Source organism: Solanum dulcamara, chromosome 3, assembly GCF_947179165.1.
Source record: "Solanum dulcamara chromosome 3, daSolDulc1.2, whole genome shotgun sequence".
In the NCBI taxonomy this organism is placed as follows: Eukaryota; Viridiplantae; Streptophyta; class Magnoliopsida; order Solanales; family Solanaceae; genus Solanum; species Solanum dulcamara.
Genome location: NC_077239.1, coordinates 75,798,468 through 75,820,884, shown reverse-complemented (window position 1 = coordinate 75,820,884; position 22,417 = coordinate 75,798,468). Strand labels below are relative to the sequence as shown.

Here is a 22,417-nt window from a genome sequence, read left to right as displayed (position 1 = left end):
TTTTAAAAGAAGAAGAAGAACTTGCATCTTAAAATTTGACGAGAGGCAATCAAATCCATAAATCAATCAATCAACTACGTTTCGGTCTTAAATAACTATTTAAGATCGATTATATGAATTATCTGTATCCATTTCGTTCTATTTGTGCTTTTGAAACTCCATATATACCTACATACTCACTAATATTGTTCTTTCAAGACTGTAAAAATCTAACCTTTTTTCTCCAAAATGCAGATACACTTGAGAGTTTCATAGCAAAAAAACAGAAGGCTTTTTTGCTGGGCTTTTTTATTTATTCCCTTTGCAATTGGCTTTTCTAATTTTAAAATAATAAGTAGTAGAATAATAGTTATCAGCTAAAGATCAATTAAATTGTTGCTGGGACCTTTATATGTGCTGGACCCCTAGGCCCAGTTCAGTCATGAGTGGATATGGAATTCTATCATGAATTTGAAATTAAATATGTTAATTCAAATATAATTATATGACAATAAATAACTCAACGGGGATTCCCTTCTTTGTTTGTTTGATTCGAAGGAGGAACACAATAATATATTCAATGTACTCCTATAAGTGAAATTTAGGGAGAGTGATGTGTGTGCAACGTTACTTCTATTTTGTGTCGGTAGAAAGACTGTTTCCAATAAATCTTTGACTCAAGTAAAACAATAATGAAGAAGTCATACTAAAAATATAACAGAATAACAAAAAGTATACCAAAAATTCTATGTAATTCAATTAAATACATGCGAGTAATTCACCGATATAAAAAAGAATACAAAAATATCAAACGAAAATTATCCCTCTAAACAAGATCTCCCAAAAAGTGAGAAGAAATAACCCATAATTAATAAATGTGCAAAAGAAAATCTCAAAACAAATGAGCTAAATATAAAAAGGCTTCATATTCTTTTTTAAAAAAAGTAAAATCAATTATAATAGTTTTAATACCATTTCTTTAAGTAAAAAAAATAATAATGGTAAAATTAGAATAAACACCTAATAATAGGAACACACTTTATTGATAATGCACCCACTAGTCCACCTATACAAGAAAGAGTGAAAAAGAATTTGACACGTAAATTTCGAAGGAATAGAGACAATGAATATAACATTATTAATATTCTAAGATAAGATTTTGGACCTTTTTTTATCAGTCGATTAATTGATTCAACTATTTTGGTTACCAATCATTTGTCTATCCTAATTGGACCACATATTGAAATATCATCAATAATGGATGTAGCCTCTCAAAAGTTGGGAACTATTTAGGATCCACCATCTATCAATGTTTTCTCCTGCTTTTTCTTTTTAACAAAATTTCATAAATAATTATAGTTTTAAAGCATAATTTATTATAATATTTATAATTTATTTAATATAATTTATAATTATTATACTGAAACTGTAAATATTCACTCAAATTGAAGGAAGAAGTGTATTTAGAATTTTGAAAGAATGGTTGTACTATTAAAAATATATATATATAAATTTAATTGATTTTATTATTAGGTTATTAATTCTGAACCCGTTAGATTTTTAAAATTATAGGCCTAAAATTAATTCATATATATTTAAATAGTGATCTTATATATAGTTATATTTATGTCGATGATATTGAGATTAGTTGAACCCATTGATTGTATAATATGTTATTGAATACTATTAGTTTTAATATACATATTTGATTTAATTATATAGAAAAAAATACAATGCTAAAATAATTAGAAATTTTCAATATAACAGATTTAAAAATTCACATATCTATATTTAAATATTTTTAAAAAAAATATAATATCTCACTACTATATGTGAGGAAAACATAAATTTACGCCAGGGAGTGTATAATATTAGTGCATGTAACATAAAATTGATTGTTGGTCCATTGGTGTACGGAAAATTAGCGACCAACACAAAAATCCTTAGCCTGCCAGCAAGGGCGAAATAAAAAATAATATACGAATTTAATCGAATTCAATAATTTTAATTAAAATATTAAAATAATTTTTAAAAATATATTTAATATATATTAATAATTAATTTAAAATTTAATAATTTAATTTTACCTTAACTTGTGAGCGACTTTATGGCCAAAACCTCATAAAAGTTTTTTGAGCTTTTTAAGGGGTCTCTGCTGTTATATTTGGACAAAATGGGACCAGAAATAAAGGACAAATTTTTGGCAATTGAAAAAGTGACAAATCCGTCAACTTTTTTATACTATAAAAAATAAATCCAGTGATGAATAATCTTGAAATATTACCAAGAATATCTGCCAAATAGTAAATGGAAAGAGGAAATGCAAGTAAAATATTAAAATTATTTCTCCAGACGTCCTAAAAAGAATAATATTACTTGTACAAATTCGGATAAAATAGCCAACAAAAATAGTTATAATGCGTTGGTGATAACTATAAACATATTAAATATGGAGGATTTGCATACCCAAAATTAAGTAACTGACTGATCATTTTTTCCATAATATTATAATACTAAACTATGGATGTTTTTGGAGTTAATTAATACCTAATAATCTCCTAAACTATATATATTTTTTAGTAATGCTAAATAGAGTGTATTAGTTATATTTGTAGGAGTTGATCACTAAATGGATCAATCATCAGACGAAACCTCCATGGAACCTTCACCGGATAACTCATGACCTTGTTGATATTTCCGAATTATTTGTTTTCTTTTCTTGCAAGCATGTATACAGGGAGGCAAACTTCACTGCGGATGCTCTCTCCAAGCACAGTCACACTCTTACCACTCCAGGCCACTACACCACCCTCCAGCAGCTACCTCGGGGTACACGAGGATACTACATGCTAGATAGAGCCGGCCTACCTAGCTTTAGACGAAGGAAGACCAAAAGGATTAAGAAGCCTCCATGATCTACTACTAGTGTTGCAGCATTGGATTGAGCGCCCAATTGCAGTGTTTGTCTCCATGCTATATTTTTAGCCATGTTATTTGATGATCCTCGTTGACACTAAAATTTTGTTGTATATAGCTTTTATGAGGATTCATCCCCAGTTTTATTTAGATTTTTCCTTTATTTTATGTAAAGGGCGAGTCTCCCTTATTTATGCTTTCCTAGTTTCTGTGTATCGAGAGGAGTCCTCTTCTTTAGGTGCATAGTTTCTAGGTTTCCTTTTCGTGTGTTTGTATCGGGGATGAGTTGGCTGACCTTAGTAGGATGACCGACTTATGAACCACCATAGGATTGGAGGTTAGGTTTATGTCCCCCTCCGTGTATTTTTCTGTTTTATGTATAATAAGGCTTGGGGGTGTGCGGCTCAACCCCTGGCTGTGCACGAGAGGTGGGAGCCTCGTGTAGGGTCTGTTCCCATAAAAAAAAAAAAAAAAAAAAAAAAAAAAAAGAAGAAGTTATATTTGTATTTACATAGATTATTTCTTATGCATTATTTAGTTTGCTATATTAAAAATAGCATGCATTAATTGCATAAAAAAATTTATTTACAAAGATATCCTCCATAATTATGGTGAAAAAATATTAATAGAGTTTTAAGGGGTAATTGAGTCTTTAACCATGCTAATGCATGCATTACTAATACCTAGAAATCAGTGATATTAGTAATACACACACTAATACAGAATAGAATATATAACTAATGTAAATATTAGTTATACATAGCATAAAAATATACCAAACAAGATACATTAATGATACATAAAGTTAATACATGTATTATTTTTATTAATACAAAAAACAATTAATACATAGTGGGGTATAGGGGAAATAAGGAGATATGGAGGAGAGAATTATATTGTGGGGAATTGTGTGCACATATCACATGAATTTATGTTATACTCCCTTCATTCCATTCTAGTTGTTACAGTTTTAAAAGTCAATCGATATGAATTTTGACTAATATTTTAATATTTATTTTTTTATTATACTAATATGAAAAAATAACAATTTATAGTATTTGTCATATAAATTTTAAATATCTATATTTTTATTTTAAAATATCAAATTAATATAATTTAATTTAACTTTAAAAATTAATTTAATTAATTTTTAAAAAGCACAACATAATAACTAAAAAGAAACAAAGATCGGAGAAAATATCTTATAAAATACTTTCACTTTCCTCTCTCCTTCGGACATGAGATTCAAGAAAAACATCATGTGCACCAAATTAACTTTTGAGAAATTTGTCATCCTAAAAATCTGTCAATTCGCCCTCTATGATCGAGGGACACACACAATAATTACACTTGTGTGGCTACGTGTGTTAAAAGATTTAAAACTGTCATTTTTGTCTTATACCATTTTTTTTTATCTATCATACCAAAGCAATAATAAGCCGCTTAATCCCCTTGGATCAACCAAAACTCCCTATTAATTAAGAGTTATTTTTTAAGCTTTACAATGTACCTACTTATTAGCAGGCCTGAATATATATATATATAGTCAGAAATGTATAAAATTCACGTACCTCTTCTCTCTTCTATTGCACTCAAGGGCGAATTTATCGAAAACCTGTTTACACCTTAATTAATTTTTTGAATATATCTTAATGTAAAAATATTTTGATTATCGAAACCAACAAATATAACATCTTTTGATTTTATGAATTGATGTTTCAATCTCTTTCCTAGTCTCAATACTTAAATCGTTTTATTGCTTTTATATAATAAAAAAAACAGTTTGATACATTAAAGTTCCCGCTATGAAATGTCTAAGCTATAAAACACGATTAGTGAAGTGGATAGTCCATCCACATTTAATTGATTAGGCAAGTAATTAATGTTCTTAAAAATTCGTCCTACTTTTATACTTAAAAACACTCACTATTAATCATCATCACTACATCACGATAAAGAATGCATTTTATAATTTCAGAACCTAATTACTTACACATTGGTCGGCTTTGTCCACCTCAGTGATGTTTTAAGCATTTTTATTTTGTTTTAAAATAAGTGGTGTTCTGAAAAAAAAATTAAAAAAATTGATTTTATTCTGTTAAAATACTCTTGTTTTAATACATGGAGTTTTATATCACTAAAGAATCACATTTTTAAAGGCATTTAATAAAAAGTAAGTTAGTAAAACATTGCAATAGAAAAATCTTTACTTGATAAACCATTTTCCCATTAATCCCATTTTTTTTAATGCATATAGGACAATTAATGGAATATTTTTTACCATCTCACTATCCCAATTTATGTTACCCTTTCCACTCTCCACCATTATGCACCCATCTCAATTCAGAAAGAATCAGCAATGCTATATATTAAACTAAGGTATATACAATTAAATGTGATAGAGTTGGTTGAACAAGTGATCTCTCCAATAAGGAGTCTCAGGTTCGAAATCTTTTTTTCTATCTTGTTGCACGGGATTGTCTAGTGCAATTTATCTTTATTGTATGATTTACGAGTTATTATACTGAAGCAAAATTTACCTTGTACGCACTCAAATATAGCGATTACAAATTTTATTGTCAACCAAAAAAAAGTAAGGAATCTATAGACTAGTGTTCTCCAAATCGATTACAAATAAGTAAGGAATTTTTTATTTTCAACAAAACATACGAAGAAACTAGAGCTTTAAGTGTGTTCTTTTAAAGAAAAATCTGGAATAAGGTCCAATTTGCTTCTAAATTGCTCATTTTTTCCGCCATTATATTTTTACTTTATTATATCTTCGTGGTTAGCACACTGCGTCGTATTTATCTTTTGTCATTAACAAGTCTCAACGTAAATGAAATTTTAATAAGAGCAGACACCTCTCCAACGACGTGCTTGTTTGATCGAGCTGCACTATTTTTTATTCTAATAGATTTCACTGGGGCATTTGATCAGGAAAAAGTTAAGAAAATTGTTTTTTAAAATTTTATTTTAATTTAATTAGTATACTATTTTCTTGAAATTATGGGACCCGCAGCCCGCTTAAGCTTCTGCTTTTAGTTTTAAATTTATATCCTTTACTTGTAATTTTATTATTTTGAATGTCATTAATTTTTGTATAAATTTTATAATTATTTTGAGTAAAAAAAATTAACTGTTGATGAAAAAAATACTTTAATTATGCAAATTCTAATGGATCTTTTCACATTAGATTTATGGGGGAAAAAGAATGAGATCCATATTAATAATATTTATTAGATATTTATTTTATACTTAATAAAATTATTTAATTAATATCACTTAAAAAAAATTCTGAATAAATATTAAATCCATCCCCACACACGGATTTTTCATAACTTTTTATTGTAATAAAAGACAAACTAGTGTGCATTTTTTAACCACGATAATAATATTAGATCAAAAATCAAAGGAATAGAAAAGTCAATTTTTCATTGGACCAAACTTTGACCTTTTTCTGTTTTTACCCTTTTTGACCTTTTGGGGTCCTGTACGTAGAAAAGTGGGCCCAAACTAACAAATTTCCAATTATGTTGTCTTATATAGAAAGTACCTTGTGGACAGGCCCTTGTGGTCGGGTCTTCCCAATTTGTATTTAACAAGAAATTTTAGTGTATAAAATTATCCTTTGATCATTTTCATACAATTTTGTGTTTCCAAAAATTTTGGCAACTTCCTTTCTCTTTCGAGATGATGATTAAATATGTTTAAATTTTAATAGATTAGTTAATTAATTATATAAATTTTTATTTTATTTGTGAGAATTTAATTCTGCTTTGTAGTCATTTCTTTCTTTTTTTCTTCTCCTGCACCCAATTTTTTTTAAAAAAATAATTAAACATGACTGTAATTTTTTTTACTAAAATTATACATAAAAGCATATAGTATGCGTCAAAGGAATAGGAAAATAGAACACAAAAGAGGAAATTATCTTCTTTTTTAGGCATTTTCATTTGGGTTTTGAGTGAATTATTGGGGTCATTTGCACGTCTGTTCCTTGTTGGTTTTTAATTTATATTCTCTTTCTTTTTTTTACGGCGCATCCATTTATATTTTCGTATTGTTAAAGTTATCTTTACATATTACTCTAAAGAAATTGTGTTTTCATTAGATATAAGTTTAATTGCAAAATACAAAAAATGAAAAAAATCTGTTCATTTAAAATGTAAAAATTAAAGGTCAATTCATTTGAAGAAAAACAAGTGTAATTTTATAAAATTATTGCACCATCAAAACTTAGGTTAACATAGGATCGAAGTGCACAAATATCTGATATTAGGATTATCATTTAAATTATGTTCGTGTAAATTTGTACGTCTACACTTTAGACATGTGGATATTGTCAAGACTTCAGTTAGCATAAAATTTCATGCATATTTAAAATTATTTCGAGATGACTAAATAGGTAAAAAGTTTTAAAAATAAATACAAATTAAATAGCAGTGTTCAAATAAGATGCTCCGCAAAAGTTTTACTCTAAAGTTGAGTTTTGCCTTGCTAGAATTGTTTTTTTTCTTTGGTTGCCTTCCTAATATAGCTTGAAAATAAATCTCTTGATTGACTACTACTTTTCGAGAACAAAGTTTGAATTATTTATTGCATAAATGCATTGTATCACATTTTTAATACTGTTATTTGTTGACTAAGAAACAAGCAATCAATGTATAGTAAAGTTGAAAACAAAATAAAGATTGAAAAGGACAAATGAAAAAAGGAATTTGTGTGTTAACACATGACTTTGATAAGAATCTAAGTTAACATTCAAAATGAAGGCATCATAGTCATTATTCATTAATCAACACAAATGTATTAAGAGAATGAATTTTCAACATTCTTTAATGTTGATAGGGACATGGGGTTGTAGTATTTGTAGCATTCACAAAGGAAGAAAATATAATAAGATTTTATAAAAACATAGAATTAATTTGGACAAGAGGCAATCAAGACATCAATCAAAGAGTAAAAAATTTATTCCACTCAATATTTATATCAAATCAATAGATGCACATTATGTATTTATATATAGACTCTCAGCACTTAACTATCGCCAGTTAACATTCATTTTCATCTCATTATATCAACTAACTAACAAGTTTAAATAGTTTGATGTAAACACCTGATTAATGCGAATTAGTATCTACCTTAATCAAACTTAGGTGTTGTTAAGAAGAAAAACATACAACTTTCTGAAAATGGTGAGTTTTTAAAGAGGAAGAGTATTGAGTTGAAAACTCTGAACCATCCAAAAAAAAAAAAGAAATTGAGGGAAAAATCATCATTTTACTTTGAAATACTTCTTAATATTTCATCGTAATTTAAAATACAATTCCAATATTTCAAATACTAATGAGCAAAGCAATATTGGCAAATACTAATAATATTTTTAAAATATATCTATTTTTTTAAATGGATTAAAAAATAAAGTATGTCATACAAATTGGAACGGAAAATAAAATACTTTAACCAAGATTTGAAGGAATAATTTCTTACTTCTCATTTGATAATTGCACTGCGGAAGAATCAGAAGAGAGACCACAAAGTTTGTGGCCACTGTCATGGAAACAAATTCATACTCCACATATATACTTATTTCCATTTGTGTTTGTATTCGTTCGCCAAATCTTGTTCAGTTTCATTCAAGCTCGATTTTATCTGAATCTTCATGGAAGAAGAAGAAGTAGTTCACTAGCCATTATATTTTCGAAAGATAGTTAATTAAAGGGAAATACGCTTAATTGTTGTGGCTATTGAAGTAGAGGGTATTTTAAGTTAATTTGTTTAAATATAACATTGTCTTTTGTTTTGTAGAAGAAGAAGGAGAAGGAGAAGAAGAAGATGAGGGAATTATTTATATAGAATAATAGTGGATATTGCACATTAATTAGTGAGGTCAATTTAATTGAGATCTGAGACATCGAATTGTTGGGACCATTTACTTTATTGTTATACAATATAAATATCATCCCTATCTACTTGACTAGCATAAGTTAGGTAATTGTTTTTTTTTGTTGGCATTTGGTATCGGTATCACACAACATAGTCACGTGTTTAGGTTACGAGTTCTGAAAATAAGTAAATAATATGTGTATATTAAACTCTTGAGATTCAATCATTTTTTTGAATTCAGCATCTAATAAGAGTTTTAATACACCAAATTACTCTTTTTTTAAAAAAAATAATAGTATAATTCTATAAATAAAATTTAGATAAATAAGGTGTATTCAGACTTTATTCTATCTTTATGAGATAGAAAGAATATTTTTACTATCGAATCCATTGTAGGACACGATAAATTTAAATTTGCGCCATATAAAGTCCTTTGAAAGAAAAAAAACTCTTTATTAGATATTTTTTTTCCTATTTTCATAGCTTGAAATTAATCCTATTTCAAATTAAAGATTAAAAAAAACTCTGTGTTCCACCACGATAACTTAGGTGATTATTTGGTAGCATTGTGATTTGTGAGAAATAATGCTTGTGGCTATTGAAGGCATTTGGATACATTAGTTGGTTTCTAGTGGATATTGCATATTAATTGAATATGGAAAAAAAATTACACTTTAAAATAGTATTCATAATTCACATAGTTGGAATCTCTATAATTGTAAAATATCAAATAAATTAGAACAAATGAAATATCTAAAAAATTGCATAATCTTTTTTTCTTAAAGGAGGATTCCAAGTGGGAATTTTTAATATAGGGAAAAAGCTCAAATATGCCATCGAACTTTGATAAAAGACTCATTTATGTCATTCGTTAAAAGTTTGGTTCTGTTATGTCATTTTCGTTTGAGAAAAAGGCGTATCCATGCCATTATTTGTTAACTGAAATGACATAGATGAGCCAAACTATTAATGGATGCATAATTTTTTTTTCTTAAAGGAGGATTCCAAGTTGGAATTTTTAATATAGGGAAAAAGCTCAAATATGTCATCAAACTTTAATAAAAGACTCATTTATGTTATTCGTTAAAAGTTTGGCTCATTTATGTCATTTTCGTTTGAGAAAAAGGCGCATTCATACCATTATTTGTTAACTGAAATGGCATAGATGAGCCAAACTTTTATTGGATGGCATAAATGAGTCTTTTCTCAAAGTTCGATGGCATATTTGAACCTTTTTCATTTTAAATAGTAATTTAGTTAATGACGTAGCCGAATTATAATTGATCACATGTACAAGATAATTTTGCAAAACGAAAAATATTTTTAGTTAATAAATAATGGCATGGATGAGACTTTTCTCAAACGAAAATGGCATAAATGAGCTAAACTTTTAACGGATGATATAGATGAAATTTTTCTCAAAGTTCAATGGCATATTTGATTTTTTTTTTCTCTTTAATATAATAACTATCTAATTTTACTAGTATAACTAAACAAATATAGGAAATTAGTTTGGAACCAAACACTAAGTGTATCTATTGAATTGTGGTGGAATGATTGATATTCCTTCGTGATTTTAATTTGAAATTTTGAAAATAAAAAAAAACTTATTGAGATTATCGTCCTAATAAATAAGTCTTATAATATATAAATTTAAATTTAAATGATTTTTTAATACGAATATCAATTATCCATAGTCTAAAAAGTACATCCACTATACACTCTCCCGACTAGCTTGTTGATATCAAAAGTTTTTCCACCAAAAATAAGATTGACGACAGTGGGAACTAAAGAAAGATTCAAAAGTGACAATGATTTAAAAAGTATAGAAAAAATATTATAAAATACCAATACATAAAACAAAATGATGTAAAAAAAAAAAAAGTAACGTTGGAGAATTAGACACGTAATAGAATTGAAGGAATAAAAGACAATGAATATACATCACAATTTACAAGATAAGATTTATTATCTTTTTTTCTTTCTTATCCAATTAAGTTATTTTATTAATTCAACTAGTTTGGTCCCATTGATTGGACCACAATTACAAATATTATCAATTATGAATCTTAGCCGTTGAAAATCTAAGTATTTAGGAACCCACCAAGTATTGTAATTACTTTGTCTTTCAAACAAAAGCAAATTTAAAGCATGTTTTATTCTTTTGCCAAAAGAAGATTGGACTTTGAATTTCCCCCTTTCAACCTTTTAATTTGACTTAAAATCATTAGTCACCTCAAAAAAAAAATCAGTATACTACTAATGGGGTCCATCAAATTTGTTACTTAATTTTTAAGTTACGACTAGTTACTCGGATCAAATTTCTAAAATTAATAAATTTTAAAAAGTATTTTGAATAATAATTAATCTTAATCAAACTATTAAAAGTGCTTCTTAGTCACTTTTTCAAAAGTACTTTCAGGAAAAAAATTAATTTTTTTAATTTTTGAAAAACAACTTTTATTATTTTTCAAAATTATTTATTTTCTCCCAAAAATGTAACCAAATTCCTCACTTTTTAAAAATAAAAAAAAAATAAAAAAAATAAATAAATACAATTAACCTCCCATAAACTTGATCATCCTATTAATTTTTGAAAATTTCAATAATTACTAGTATGTTATTCTTTGGAAAATAAAGGGGTAGAATTCAGAATAATTAGTTGGTTACTTTTTTGCACAAAATGTAGAAGAGATAACCTAAATAAATTGGGGGGTGGGGGTGGGGGGGAGGTAAAGCACTTTCTATTTTTACTCTCATTCCTTTCTACTAGAAGACAATATCATTGCCAATTCTTAAATATTGTAAATGTTCTTCTTCTTTTTTTTCTACTTATTGGAATATTTAGAAGTGCTTTTTTTTTTTCCAACAGCTTATTAACAATGATTTTTCAAGGTGCAAACTCTCAAATATTCTCTTATCAACTTGTTTTCATGTTGATGAGATGTTTCACTTGACCTACTTAGGCATATATAATATTCACATTTAGCTAGTATAATTATCTTTCATTTCTATTTGTCAGTTATTATAATTTAAAAATAGATATTCATTTTTATTTGATAAATTTATTAAGATATTACTTTTTAATACCTATTTTACTCTTATTTTTAAGAACTATTCATTTCTCAATATATTTTAAATATTTAATAATTAGGATTAATGTAGTAAAATTATTATTTTTAAGAATATGGATAAGTTACTTTTAGTCCATATTAAGTGAATTGTTGAGACTTTTTTAATAATTTAAAAAAGTGAATTATTTAAAATTATTGAGATATTTTTTTTAATATTTATACTTTATTTAATGAGATTCTTAATTATTTTAAAATTAGTAAAAAATAACTTTAAATTTATATTTTTTTTTAAGAAGTATGTCAAATTCGGATCAGAGGGAGTAAACAAGAGCAAACCACCTAACCCTATGGTTAAAAAAAATAGTGATAGGTTTCCATAAATATGTTTTAATGTTTTGGGAAGGTGTGAGCAAAGAAAGAAAAAAAAATAGTAGGTCCCACAGTGGAATTTTTTAAAGTTTTGTGGGCAAATAATTTTTTTTTAAAAACAAGGGTCCCACAAAAGGGACACCCAAAAAAGTGTCCAGCCTACAAGGCAAAAAAAAATATCTGGACACAAGTGACCTTCTGGAAGCCAAAAAAATAACAACCCATTAAACAACCTTTCAAAGGCCCTATGCTGTTCAATTTGGAAAAATGGGACCAGAATACAAGGTCAAATTTGTCAATATCAAAATTATACACATCTATCAAAATCCATATAATAATCCAATTATCTAACATTGAGATATTATCAAAATATCCACCATCTAATGATATAATATAACTCCTTCTGCCCCCAAATAAAAAAAGAAGATAAAAGTAGAAAAATATATATTTAATAAAAAAATATTATAAGAACAACAACTACAATTATTCCATTACCAAAATACAGACTCTTTGGCCACATTCACATTTATAGAGGTAATAATTCAAGAAACTTTGCAAAGAATAAGTGTATAGTTGATAATTTCGGACATGCTATGATATTTTCAGGCCTTTTCCCTCTTCTTTTTACCACACTTCATATTTTACAGTATCAATGGATATAAGCTAGTAGTACTATATTGATGATAAACGATTGAGAATAAAGAAAGAGAATTCTTGATTCAGCGATAATATATATTATTCAATATTAATTAGTAAACTATTAAGATGTGGCAAACAAACTTAACTTTTCTTCTGGCTTGAGGTAAAGTATGTTATAGTGAAAGTGATTTCAAGGACTATTCAAAGCAAACAAAAGCAAGAAGGAATTTATTGGAGGAAAAAAATGGGGACCTGAATTGAAAATGAAATCTTATAGATTAGGTCCTACACTTTGCTATTTAGTTCACACACATGTAGTGTAACAAAATCAACTATTATTTAAAGCCACCCATCCCAATCTAAAATCTATCTAGGTGTGTGCATGTGTGTTCAAAGATAGCCCCCACCTTTTGTCCTTTTAACGTATTTTTTATTTATAAATCACACCAACCAATGATTAAAGCAACTTGCTGCCCCTATTAATAAGTTGCTAAGATGCTTCATTTTCTTCTTTTTCAATAGTCTACCACACCAAGTTTCAACTCTGGTTGGAGAATAGGAACATAAATGAATCAAGATATATGTTAGCCGACTCTAACTAATTTTGAACTTTTTACATCATAAATATTACCCCAAGTAACTCAATATACAAATATTATAGTACAACATTCTACAAATACTATATCAAAGACAGAAAAACATTATACATAATGTATCAACCTTATATATATAAAGCATATAATTAATGCATAATAGATGTTTATACACAAATATGGAATAAACCGAGTAACAAACTCAATATAGACCGCATTATTTTCCCTAAATATTAACCAAGACTCTTGAAAAGGATAGTCCAAGTAGGAAAGGAAATAAAACAACAGGTAAGTCACAAGTTCCTTCACAAGAGTCTTTATCTTTGCTAAAAGAGAGTAACATCATAGCCAACAGAGCACCAATGACATAATGCCCTTTCCCAAAACAACAAAAAACTGATAGCATCATTCACGGATTTCTGTCATTCTGTCATGACAGAGACTATTTTCAGCCATAAAGTAAAGAATGCAAAGGAAAAAGAATGATGTAAAACTTGAAAGGAAGTAAAACTTGAAAGAAATCTTGAGGGCTATCCATTTATATATGTGCCAAGACACAACACATATACACCTTGCATATACTTATATATGTCCAAAAAAAGATACTACTGTCCAGAAACTGCTAATTCAAGCCAGTAGAAACACCTTTTAAGAGAAGAAAAAGAATAATGAATTACTGAAGCATCAGAGTTCCTACTGAAAAACTTGAAGGCAATACAACCTTCACTAGTCTTAGTTTTCTTATCACTGACCTGCTTCCCACCCTACCCCCCAAAAAAGGGGGAAAAAGGAACCAAAAACCTTTTTCTTTCCTGGACCTAAACCTCCACCATCAACCATGCAGGAAATAGCTGATCAATTTTCCAGCAAACCATCCTGTGATCATCAAAAAAAAAAAAACCGGTCGAGCAGCTCGCATTTTCATTTGTATCTCCCTATAAGCAGTCAGATTATACACCATGGGAATGCATTGTACAAAATCAATCCACATGCTGATTGACTTGCATTTCGTGCAAAATCCTTCGAGGATCAGTCATCAAAAACCCACATGGTGCCACCTTCAAAACTGTGGGTTTTTCATTCCAACTTCTGAGTTTCACTGATGTGCCTCCGCTTGGCTGCCCCATCAAGTTGTACAGCAGCGTTCATTTCTTCTCAGGCTGCCAGCACGCATGCAAATTGTCATTTCCTGGTCAAGAATTATGCTTCACTTCATGAATTACTTCCTCATTTAATCTAAATCGTTAATTTTTTGCGTCAACTCCTAGACTTGTCTACCTAGAAATGGAGCTGAAAGGTAAATAAAGAATGATCATGAGACTACTCACCAGCAGGTTGTTTCTGTTCAGCTGGCTTCACTTGAACCGCTGCGGGAACAGGGTGCACATATGAGAAACCAGCAGGCAAAAGCTGATGTTGACTTCCTGACGTTTGTGTTGTATATTGGGCAGCATGAAGGATGCCCTGCGAGGGCAACACACCACCTTTCATATTATTAGCAGCTGCAGCAGCTGCAATTGCTTTGGCAGGATCAGAAGTGGTGCCACCACCTAGAGTAACAGGACACAAAGTCAACATCCCACTTGATGAGGATGCAGCCGATGAACCAGGCGGTTGTTGGCCAGGCTGGTCAGGACGTCGTCTCTGAAGATAATATCCCCCAGTAGCTTGACCCGTAGAACTTGTAACAGTAGAATGCGGAGGTTGAGCTTGCGCATATGGACTTGAGAAGAACAGTTGTGCTTGCTGCATACTCTTCTGTAAATGTTGCTGTTGTTGCTGCTGAGACTTGGTTCCACCACCTGAAGTTGAAGCTATATTATGAGGGTTTCCAAGAGTTGATGGCACATTCCTCCCACCAGCTGGAGATGACTTCTGGTTGGGAACTGAAGTCGAGGATTTACCCTGCTGCGTCGACAAAGATGAGTTTTGACCCGTTTTATTACTTGTAGTAGCAGAATTTGTAGGTCTTGGGCTTCCACTGGCACCTTTTGAGATTGAGGAAGTGGTAGGAGAGCCAACCATCATGGGGGAAGAGGGAGACTGATTATTGTTTGGGGGCTGTTGTCCCTGTGGAGGAGGAGTAGATCTCTGATTCGTGCCAAAAGATATCTGTGTGTGACTTTGCTGGGATCTAACGTGCTGCTGCTGCTGCTGAGAAAGGTTTTTCAGAGAAGAAGTCGATGACAAAGATGATGGAGCTTGGGATGTCGATGTTCTGGTAGAATTCTTCCACTGAGGCGACTGAGCTTGACTGCTGTTGTTACCACTCTGTACAAGATTTTGAGGAAAAGCAGACATTGCGTTTGGAAATTTTGAAGCAGCAGAAGCAGATGAAGTCAGGTGCTCCGAATAAACATTCCCATTACTAGAGGCTGTCGTCTTACTCCGAGCAGCAACAGCCGCTGCAAACTGCTGTTGCTGCTGCTGCTGCTTGTGAAGCTGAATCATTTGTTGCTGCTGTTGCTGAAATTGAGCTTGCAACTGTGCATTAGGAACATTTAGAGCTCCCATAGCACTTGGCATTGCAGCTCGAGCAGTCCATGAAGCACCAGATGGAAGATTTAAGGACCTTGATGAGCTATCAATAACGCTGTTGGCTGCAATAGTAGACCCAGAGGCATCAGATGTATCGGACCGTGAAAATGCAATAGACTGACCAGCATTTCCCGAAGGCTTCATTGCTAAAACTTTTCTTTCAGTATCAGCCCCAGACTGGTCACCAGATCCAGATTTACCATCCTCGGATACTCTGAAATTCTTCTTCTGCTGCACAGCCTGAGCAGCTGCTGCTGCAGCCATCTGTAAATTTTGCCTTGTAGCTTCAGGGAGACTCTGGAAAATAGCATGATTCTGTGCCATGGACATGTCAATGCCAGGGCCAGCAGTGGCTCCATTAAATGAAGCAAACGACATGGCAAAAGGTTGAGGCGGCACCGACTCTAGACTCGTCTTTAAACCTGGCGGCTGCTGCTGCTGCTGCTGCTGTGGCTTCTTCTCATTTTGATGATTATTGCTGCCAACAGCAGAAGAGGTAACCCCAAAGTTAGCTGGAGGAGTCATCAAACCAAAGTTTGAGGGATGCATGGGCATAGCAAAATTCTGACTGTACACATTAATTGGTCCATGCGACCTTTTCCTCTCTGCAGTTGATGGGCTATCTTCACTGCCCGCCTCATTTTCAATATGGCGCGTCTGTGGGGGCATATGCTGATTCTGTGACTGTGCTGGGGACTGAGATGGATGATTTTTTGTCCCAGAAAAATTATGCAAATTACCACCACCATTAACAGCATTGCCTTGGGACCTCTGTTGCTGGTTCTGCAAATGCTTATGGGATGAAGAGGATCCACTTGACATGCTTGTGTTTTGTTGACCTTGTTGCATTTGTTGGGACTGAGATGTTGCTGGCTGCTGCTGCTGCTGCTGTTGCTGTTGTTGATGTTGCTGATGATGTTGCTGATGCTGCTGTTGTTGATGCTGCTGTTGCTGAACCTGGGAAGGATGAATCATCTGGGAAGAATAGAAAGATCCATTAAACAAGGGCATGGGCTGAGGATGAGTTCCTCTATAACTCGGAGGTGGTCCAACAGCTGGTATTGGGAAAGCATAGGCATTATTCTGCAAGATCGCCAGGTACTGAGCTTCATTAGGAGACATATTTGGGTAGTTGAAGCTAATTGCAGTAGCAGCTCCACCAGCTGTAGCTGAAGCAGTTCCGGCAGCAGGATTAGATGTGTTAGGAGAGACTGAAGGGCCCGTCGTGCTAGGTGACTTTGCGGGACCTGGACGAACAGCAGCAGCTGCCTGTTGTTGATTTAAAGGGAAGATGAAAGCAGGCCCGTGCTGTAAATTCATTGGGGGGGGGGGGGGAGGGGGAGAATCAGCAAAAAGGCGTAGTCTTGGGATCTTTTCATTTTTCATTAAAAAGTTGAAAAATAGAGGAAAATCAAGAAATCAAGGTGTTAATAAACTCTAAGAAGATGATGTACCAGTAGATTATTGGGCGGAACAGGAGGTAAAGCTTGTTGGAGTAACATTTGCTGCTTTCTCTGAGCAGCATCTGCAATGTTAGCAGGTTGAACTTTGTCTTTTCCACCATTACTAGGGAAGATGGCAAGCCCCTGCCCCTTCTCCGGCCCAGCACTTGCTCCCCTAACAGCTAAGTTTCCATGGAGATCCGCGGCCGGCATAACATTGAGATTGCTCTTGGCTCCAAAGAATGGTGCAGTGCCAGCAGCAGGTGGCCAGAAAGGATGCATCTTCATAAATTGCTGAAGACAATGTATGTTCCTAGCAATGTAACAATGTGTTGCACATCTTTTGGGCCGTGGTTGAGAGAATAGAGGCTGCATAAAATTTCAGAGTTAAGAAAAGGGGTAGAAGCATGAATGTAACTTCAACCATAGAAGTGAAAGAAATACAAAGTAAAATACCTGCATTGGAGCAGCAGAGGAAACTGTACTTCCATCCATAGCAACAACTCCTTGTAAAGGCGCCATGTATCTGCTGACAGGAATTGTGAGTTATTTCGCCAGAGAAACACAGCATTTACACCATGGATCTAATACTTGAAATATCAATTAAATGAGAGCACTGAAACACAATAAGTCAAGCCGACCGTACCCCATGGGAGGAAGCCCACCAGGCCAGCTAGCCATAGACATTGGCATAGGCAAAGAGCTGGATTGACCTGAATATAGAAAGATCACTCCATCAGTAAAATCCAAGGGAAGAATTCATTTTCAGATTCAAGAAAATCAACTTACCAGTTTTTTCTAGAATTGATTCTTCTTTAGTAGCTTTTTGGGAAGGAGGTGATGGTTGGTGCTGCTGCTGCAACTTTTGACTCTGCTGTTGGAATTTGCCACTTCCACCACTATCCTTTTCTGGCTTTTCCAAATCAAGATCAAGATTAATATTCCTTCCCCTATTACTCTCACTTGGCTTATGAGAATTAATTTCTTCTACAGCTGCTTTAGACTTCTGTTCCTCAGCTTCAACACTCACCACCCCTTCATCTTTCTCAGCCTTGCCAATCCTTTCATCATCCTTTTCTTTCACAGCAGGCTTCATTTCCTGAACAAAACAATATTTGCCAATTCAATAATCAGATCATCCTCAATATCCTCAGAAAAGGGGGAAAAGGAAGAGACTACTCACAACAATATTTTCTGATATATTATGCTTATTATTATCCACAGCTGCTGAGCCAAAATCCATCTCAGCCTCCCTTTCAGGTGATGATCTCAACTGCGGAGGAGGAGCCTAAAATGGGATTGAAAGATCAATTAAAAAAAATTACAAAGAAGAAAGATGAAAAAGATTCTTTTTTAGGAGTGATCTTCATCCTCACCATAAGATCTATCTGGAACTTCTCCTCTCTCTGGTTTTCCACTTCTGAAACAATTCCACTGCTGAAATTCCAAGAAACCCCACAAATCATCAGACTCAAGAAGGAGGATTAAAAGTTTCATAATCAAGAAAAAGATCAAAAATTTGGATAGATACTCACACTTGGGTAACTGCAACAGCAGCAGCATCCTCACGAATACTATTATCTACTCCCAAAGTAACAGATTCCCTTTTTGGTGAATTCACTTCCTCCTTACTCTCCTTAAATTCAGATTCCCCAGGCCTCCTCTTGACCTCAGATTCCACCTTCATCGGCTCCGGCATCGGATCTGTTGCCGCCGGCAAACTTTGCACAGAAGCACTTACATCATATAAAGAAACACCATTTTCAACAGTAGATTGTGGGGTCTTCTCCAAATTAGGAGAAAAAACCTCCATCTTCATTGTTGTCTGATCCATCTCCACTTTAGCTGTAGTAGACGAAATGGGGCTGCTCCGTACACCAAATCCTCCAGGATTTTCCAAGACTTGTCTTGGTCTTTTCCTCTTCGGAGCTACAGAATCAAGAACAATACTCATCAGAACAAATACAAGAAATGGGATTGTTTGTTGGTTGGTTGGTTGGTTTTTCCAAAAACCAATTGCAAAGATTGGAACTTTATTATGCTCACCAACAGTAGATAAAGGAGTAGCTGATGAGTTCGAATTAGAAGCTGGAGATGAAACTCTGGATCTGTTATTAACTTCTCTTGTATCATTTGTTCCACTTTCTTTTTTTGAAGGCCCTTGCGACTGAGTCATCAATCCATACAAAACTTCAGCAATCTCAATCTCAAGTTCTTCAGGGTTGGATGAAGAAACTTTAGGAGGTGACTTTGCCGGCGGCCGTTTTTGTCCACTAGGCTTCTGTATTAAAAAAAACAATCAGTTCTGATAACATTAAAAACAAAGAAAATGAAAAAGTAGAAAATCAGATGAAAATGAGACTAACAATTTTTTTTCTGACTGAAACATTAGAAGAAGATGGAGATAAAGGAGCTGCCGGAGATGGTGATGTTGCCAGAATGTTCTGTCCCACCGGCGAAGCTGTCGATACTTGCTGATGAATTTGGTCTCCGGTGACAACACCACTGTTACCCCCACCACCAGTTGTCCCAGAAATCCAATCATGCGACCTCTTTGTAGATGCTAAAAACATCAAAAAGAAAAAGAGGGTCAATCAAGAAATCCTCAAAAAACAACAAAGATGAAAAACAGTACAAGAACAAACAAAAAAAAGCAGTACCAGAACGAGCTTTTCTTGGAACAGAAACACCAATCATTTCATCACCAGTTTTCCACACAGGTGCTGCTCTAAACACCTTTCCACCAACATTTGGTGGAAAATTTTTCCGAGGTTGTAGATGATGGTGGTTATGATTGTTGTTATGGTGATGATGATGGTTTGAAATCGACGACCCTCCCATCGTCGCCGGCGCCGGATTCGGCGGCGGCAACAATCTACTACTAGCTGAAACAACGTTTGTTGTTGTCGTCGTCTCTTCATCATCATCATCTTCATCATCGTTTACACTTTCTTCTGAACTATCATCTCCACCATCTTCTCCACCTCTGTGCATCATCAATCTATCAGCTCTTCTTCTTTTACTCCGACTTGACCTATCTCTATCTCTATCCCTAATATCCCTCTCTCTAATATCCCTTTCTCTATCTCGTTCTCTGTCTCTCTCACGTTCCCGATCTCGATCTTTCTTCACTCTCTCCCTTAACCTTACAGATTCTTGAATCTCTACACCCCCTTCTTCATCTGCATAAACAAAATCAAGAAAACATAAAAATCAAATTTTTTTTGAAGAATCAGAAAAAAGATTATAGATCTATGATGTTTTTACCAGGGGAATCTCTAAGACTGTTACTTCTATGTCTGCGTCTTGATAATCCATTAGATGTGGCGGCTACCATACCAGTTCTTCTTGCTTCTCTGTTCCTATCCATTTAATAGAAGTTTTTTTTGTCTTCTCCGGGGAAAGAAATCAACTAACCCCAGATGAGGTCTAACATAATTCACCGGAATTTATGGTGGTTTCACCGGAAATGAAGTTTTTTACACTTCCCGGCCGGCAAACAACAACCCCACAAATGAATTCTGTTATCTTTTTACAAATGGGTGTGTTTTCTTTGGTTTTTTATCGTCTCTTTCTCTCTGTAGTTGTTTTGTTTCTTCTCTTTTTTCTCTCTCTCTATGTATCTTTGGTTCTCTCCTTTTTCTGCTCTCTATCTTCATCAGCTTTTGGCTATATCACACTCTTCAAACCCTCGTGGAAGGTTGAGATCTATCACTTTTGACATTTTATTCAATCTCCACCCTTCATTCTTCATCTCATCCAACGGTTTACATTCAACATTGCCAGCATGGCATGTGGTTCCACCGACTGACACGTGTCGGTCATCGCTTTCCATGCTCCTGATTTAAATAATGTTGGGTGGGTTTGGGTGGGGGTATGACTCAAATATAAGGAGTTTTATTCTGACAAAAAAAAAAAAAGTATTGAGTAGTAATATAATTTAAAATTTTCGTGGCCCTGTTGTGTGGGGCACTTTTCACGAATGAATGGAACAAAACAAATATTTACCCGCAAGTCTATTACATTTACTCTATTTGATACGAGGATTAAATTATTTTTAGCATAATTTATTCTATCTGAAGTGAGATAAAATTATTTTAAATTATATAATTAGGTTTGAAATTAAATATATAATTATTCAATTAACCTCTAAAAATTTTATTTCGTTAATCAAAAATAAAATATATAAATATATTATTTAACTTTATTTTTATTGATATTTATGTACTTTAATTTTGGATGTACATAATAGACACTTAAATATGTATTAAGTTTGACCAAATAAACACATATGCCTTTTATTGATATTTTATTTGTATTATATCATATAAGAAGAATATATTTATTTGTATAAAGACTAATTATTTATTTATACATATCTAAAATTAAAAAACATAAACATTAATTAAGATAAAATTAAAAAATACATTTACATATTATGCCTCGATTATAATTTAATCATATATCCCATTTTATTTTGCATACCAAACTATCCTTTAGTTGACCGGTTATAGCCGGTTGTACATGTATGTGATTCTCGGTAAAAGCAAATAAAAACATGACGATCACAAGGAATCTAGGTGACTGCAAAACAATATCGTTCTAGCTGGTCAAATTCATTAATTTTCGGGTTTTACTAGCAATTTTTTAGCATTTCAGAAATAATAACAATAATTATGAATTCTTGCAATTTTTTTATTATTAAGTAAAGTGTGTATTTAGTACTGTCCAGTTCCTTTTTTCCAAAAAAAAGGACAGGTGGGACCCACTAAATGAAGATCTAAAACTCAAATCAACGGTATAGATCATCCGTTTGTCTAGTTGGAAACCACCTGAGGCGTTGGATGGATAAGTGATGTGGCCATATGCGGTTGTTTAATTAAATGCTTTATTAGATTCCGACAATTAAGGCCCGAGCCTACGTGGTTAGTTCGGCAAGATCTAGACCGTTGAGATTGAAAGATCGAACGGTGTGAAA

General features: G+C 32.5%; 1 protein-coding gene across 3 annotated transcripts; it reads right to left on the bottom strand.

The window, feature by feature from the left end:
• Nucleotides 1-13,970: 13,970 nt before the first annotated feature.
• On the bottom strand, nt 13,971-21,110 carry LOC129882994 (protein TIME FOR COFFEE). 3 transcript variants are annotated; one of them, XM_055957525.1, is made up of 13 exons: nt 20,707-21,110; nt 20,100-20,621; nt 19,806-20,002; nt 19,486-19,720; nt 18,975-19,368; nt 18,816-18,876; nt 18,623-18,727; nt 18,229-18,538; nt 18,086-18,152; nt 17,896-17,965; nt 17,452-17,808; nt 14,788-17,305; nt 13,971-14,619 (listed from the first exon to the last, which is right to left on the bottom strand). In XM_055957525.1, the coding sequence occupies exons 1-13, from the start codon at nt 20,807-20,809 to the stop codon at nt 14,615-14,617; spliced, it is 4,944 nt and encodes a 1,647-aa protein (XP_055813500.1). In that variant the 5' UTR covers nt 20,810-21,110; the 3' UTR covers nt 13,971-14,614. The 3 variants fall into 3 exon arrangements, with proteins under 3 accessions (XP_055813500.1, XP_055813501.1, XP_055813499.1); XM_055957526.1 differs by having other exon boundaries at nt 13,971-14,648; nt 14,788-17,266; XM_055957524.1 differs by having other exon boundaries at nt 13,971-14,648; nt 20,707-21,109.
• Between the last annotated feature and the right edge of the window lie 1,307 nt (nt 21,111-22,417).

Coding starts and splice junctions, on each gene's coding strand:
- LOC129882994 (XM_055957524.1), bottom strand. CDS start 20,809: ATGGATAGGAACAGAGAAGCAAGAAGAACTGGTATGGTAGCCGCCACA. Junction 19,721..19,805: donor TTTCAGTCAGAAAAAAAATT/GTTAGTCTCATT, acceptor TTTTTAATACAG/AAGCCTAGTGGACAAAAACG. Junction 17,306..17,451: donor TTCCGCCCAATAATCTACTG/GTACATCATCTT, acceptor ATGAATTTACAG/CACGGGCCTGCTTTCATCTT.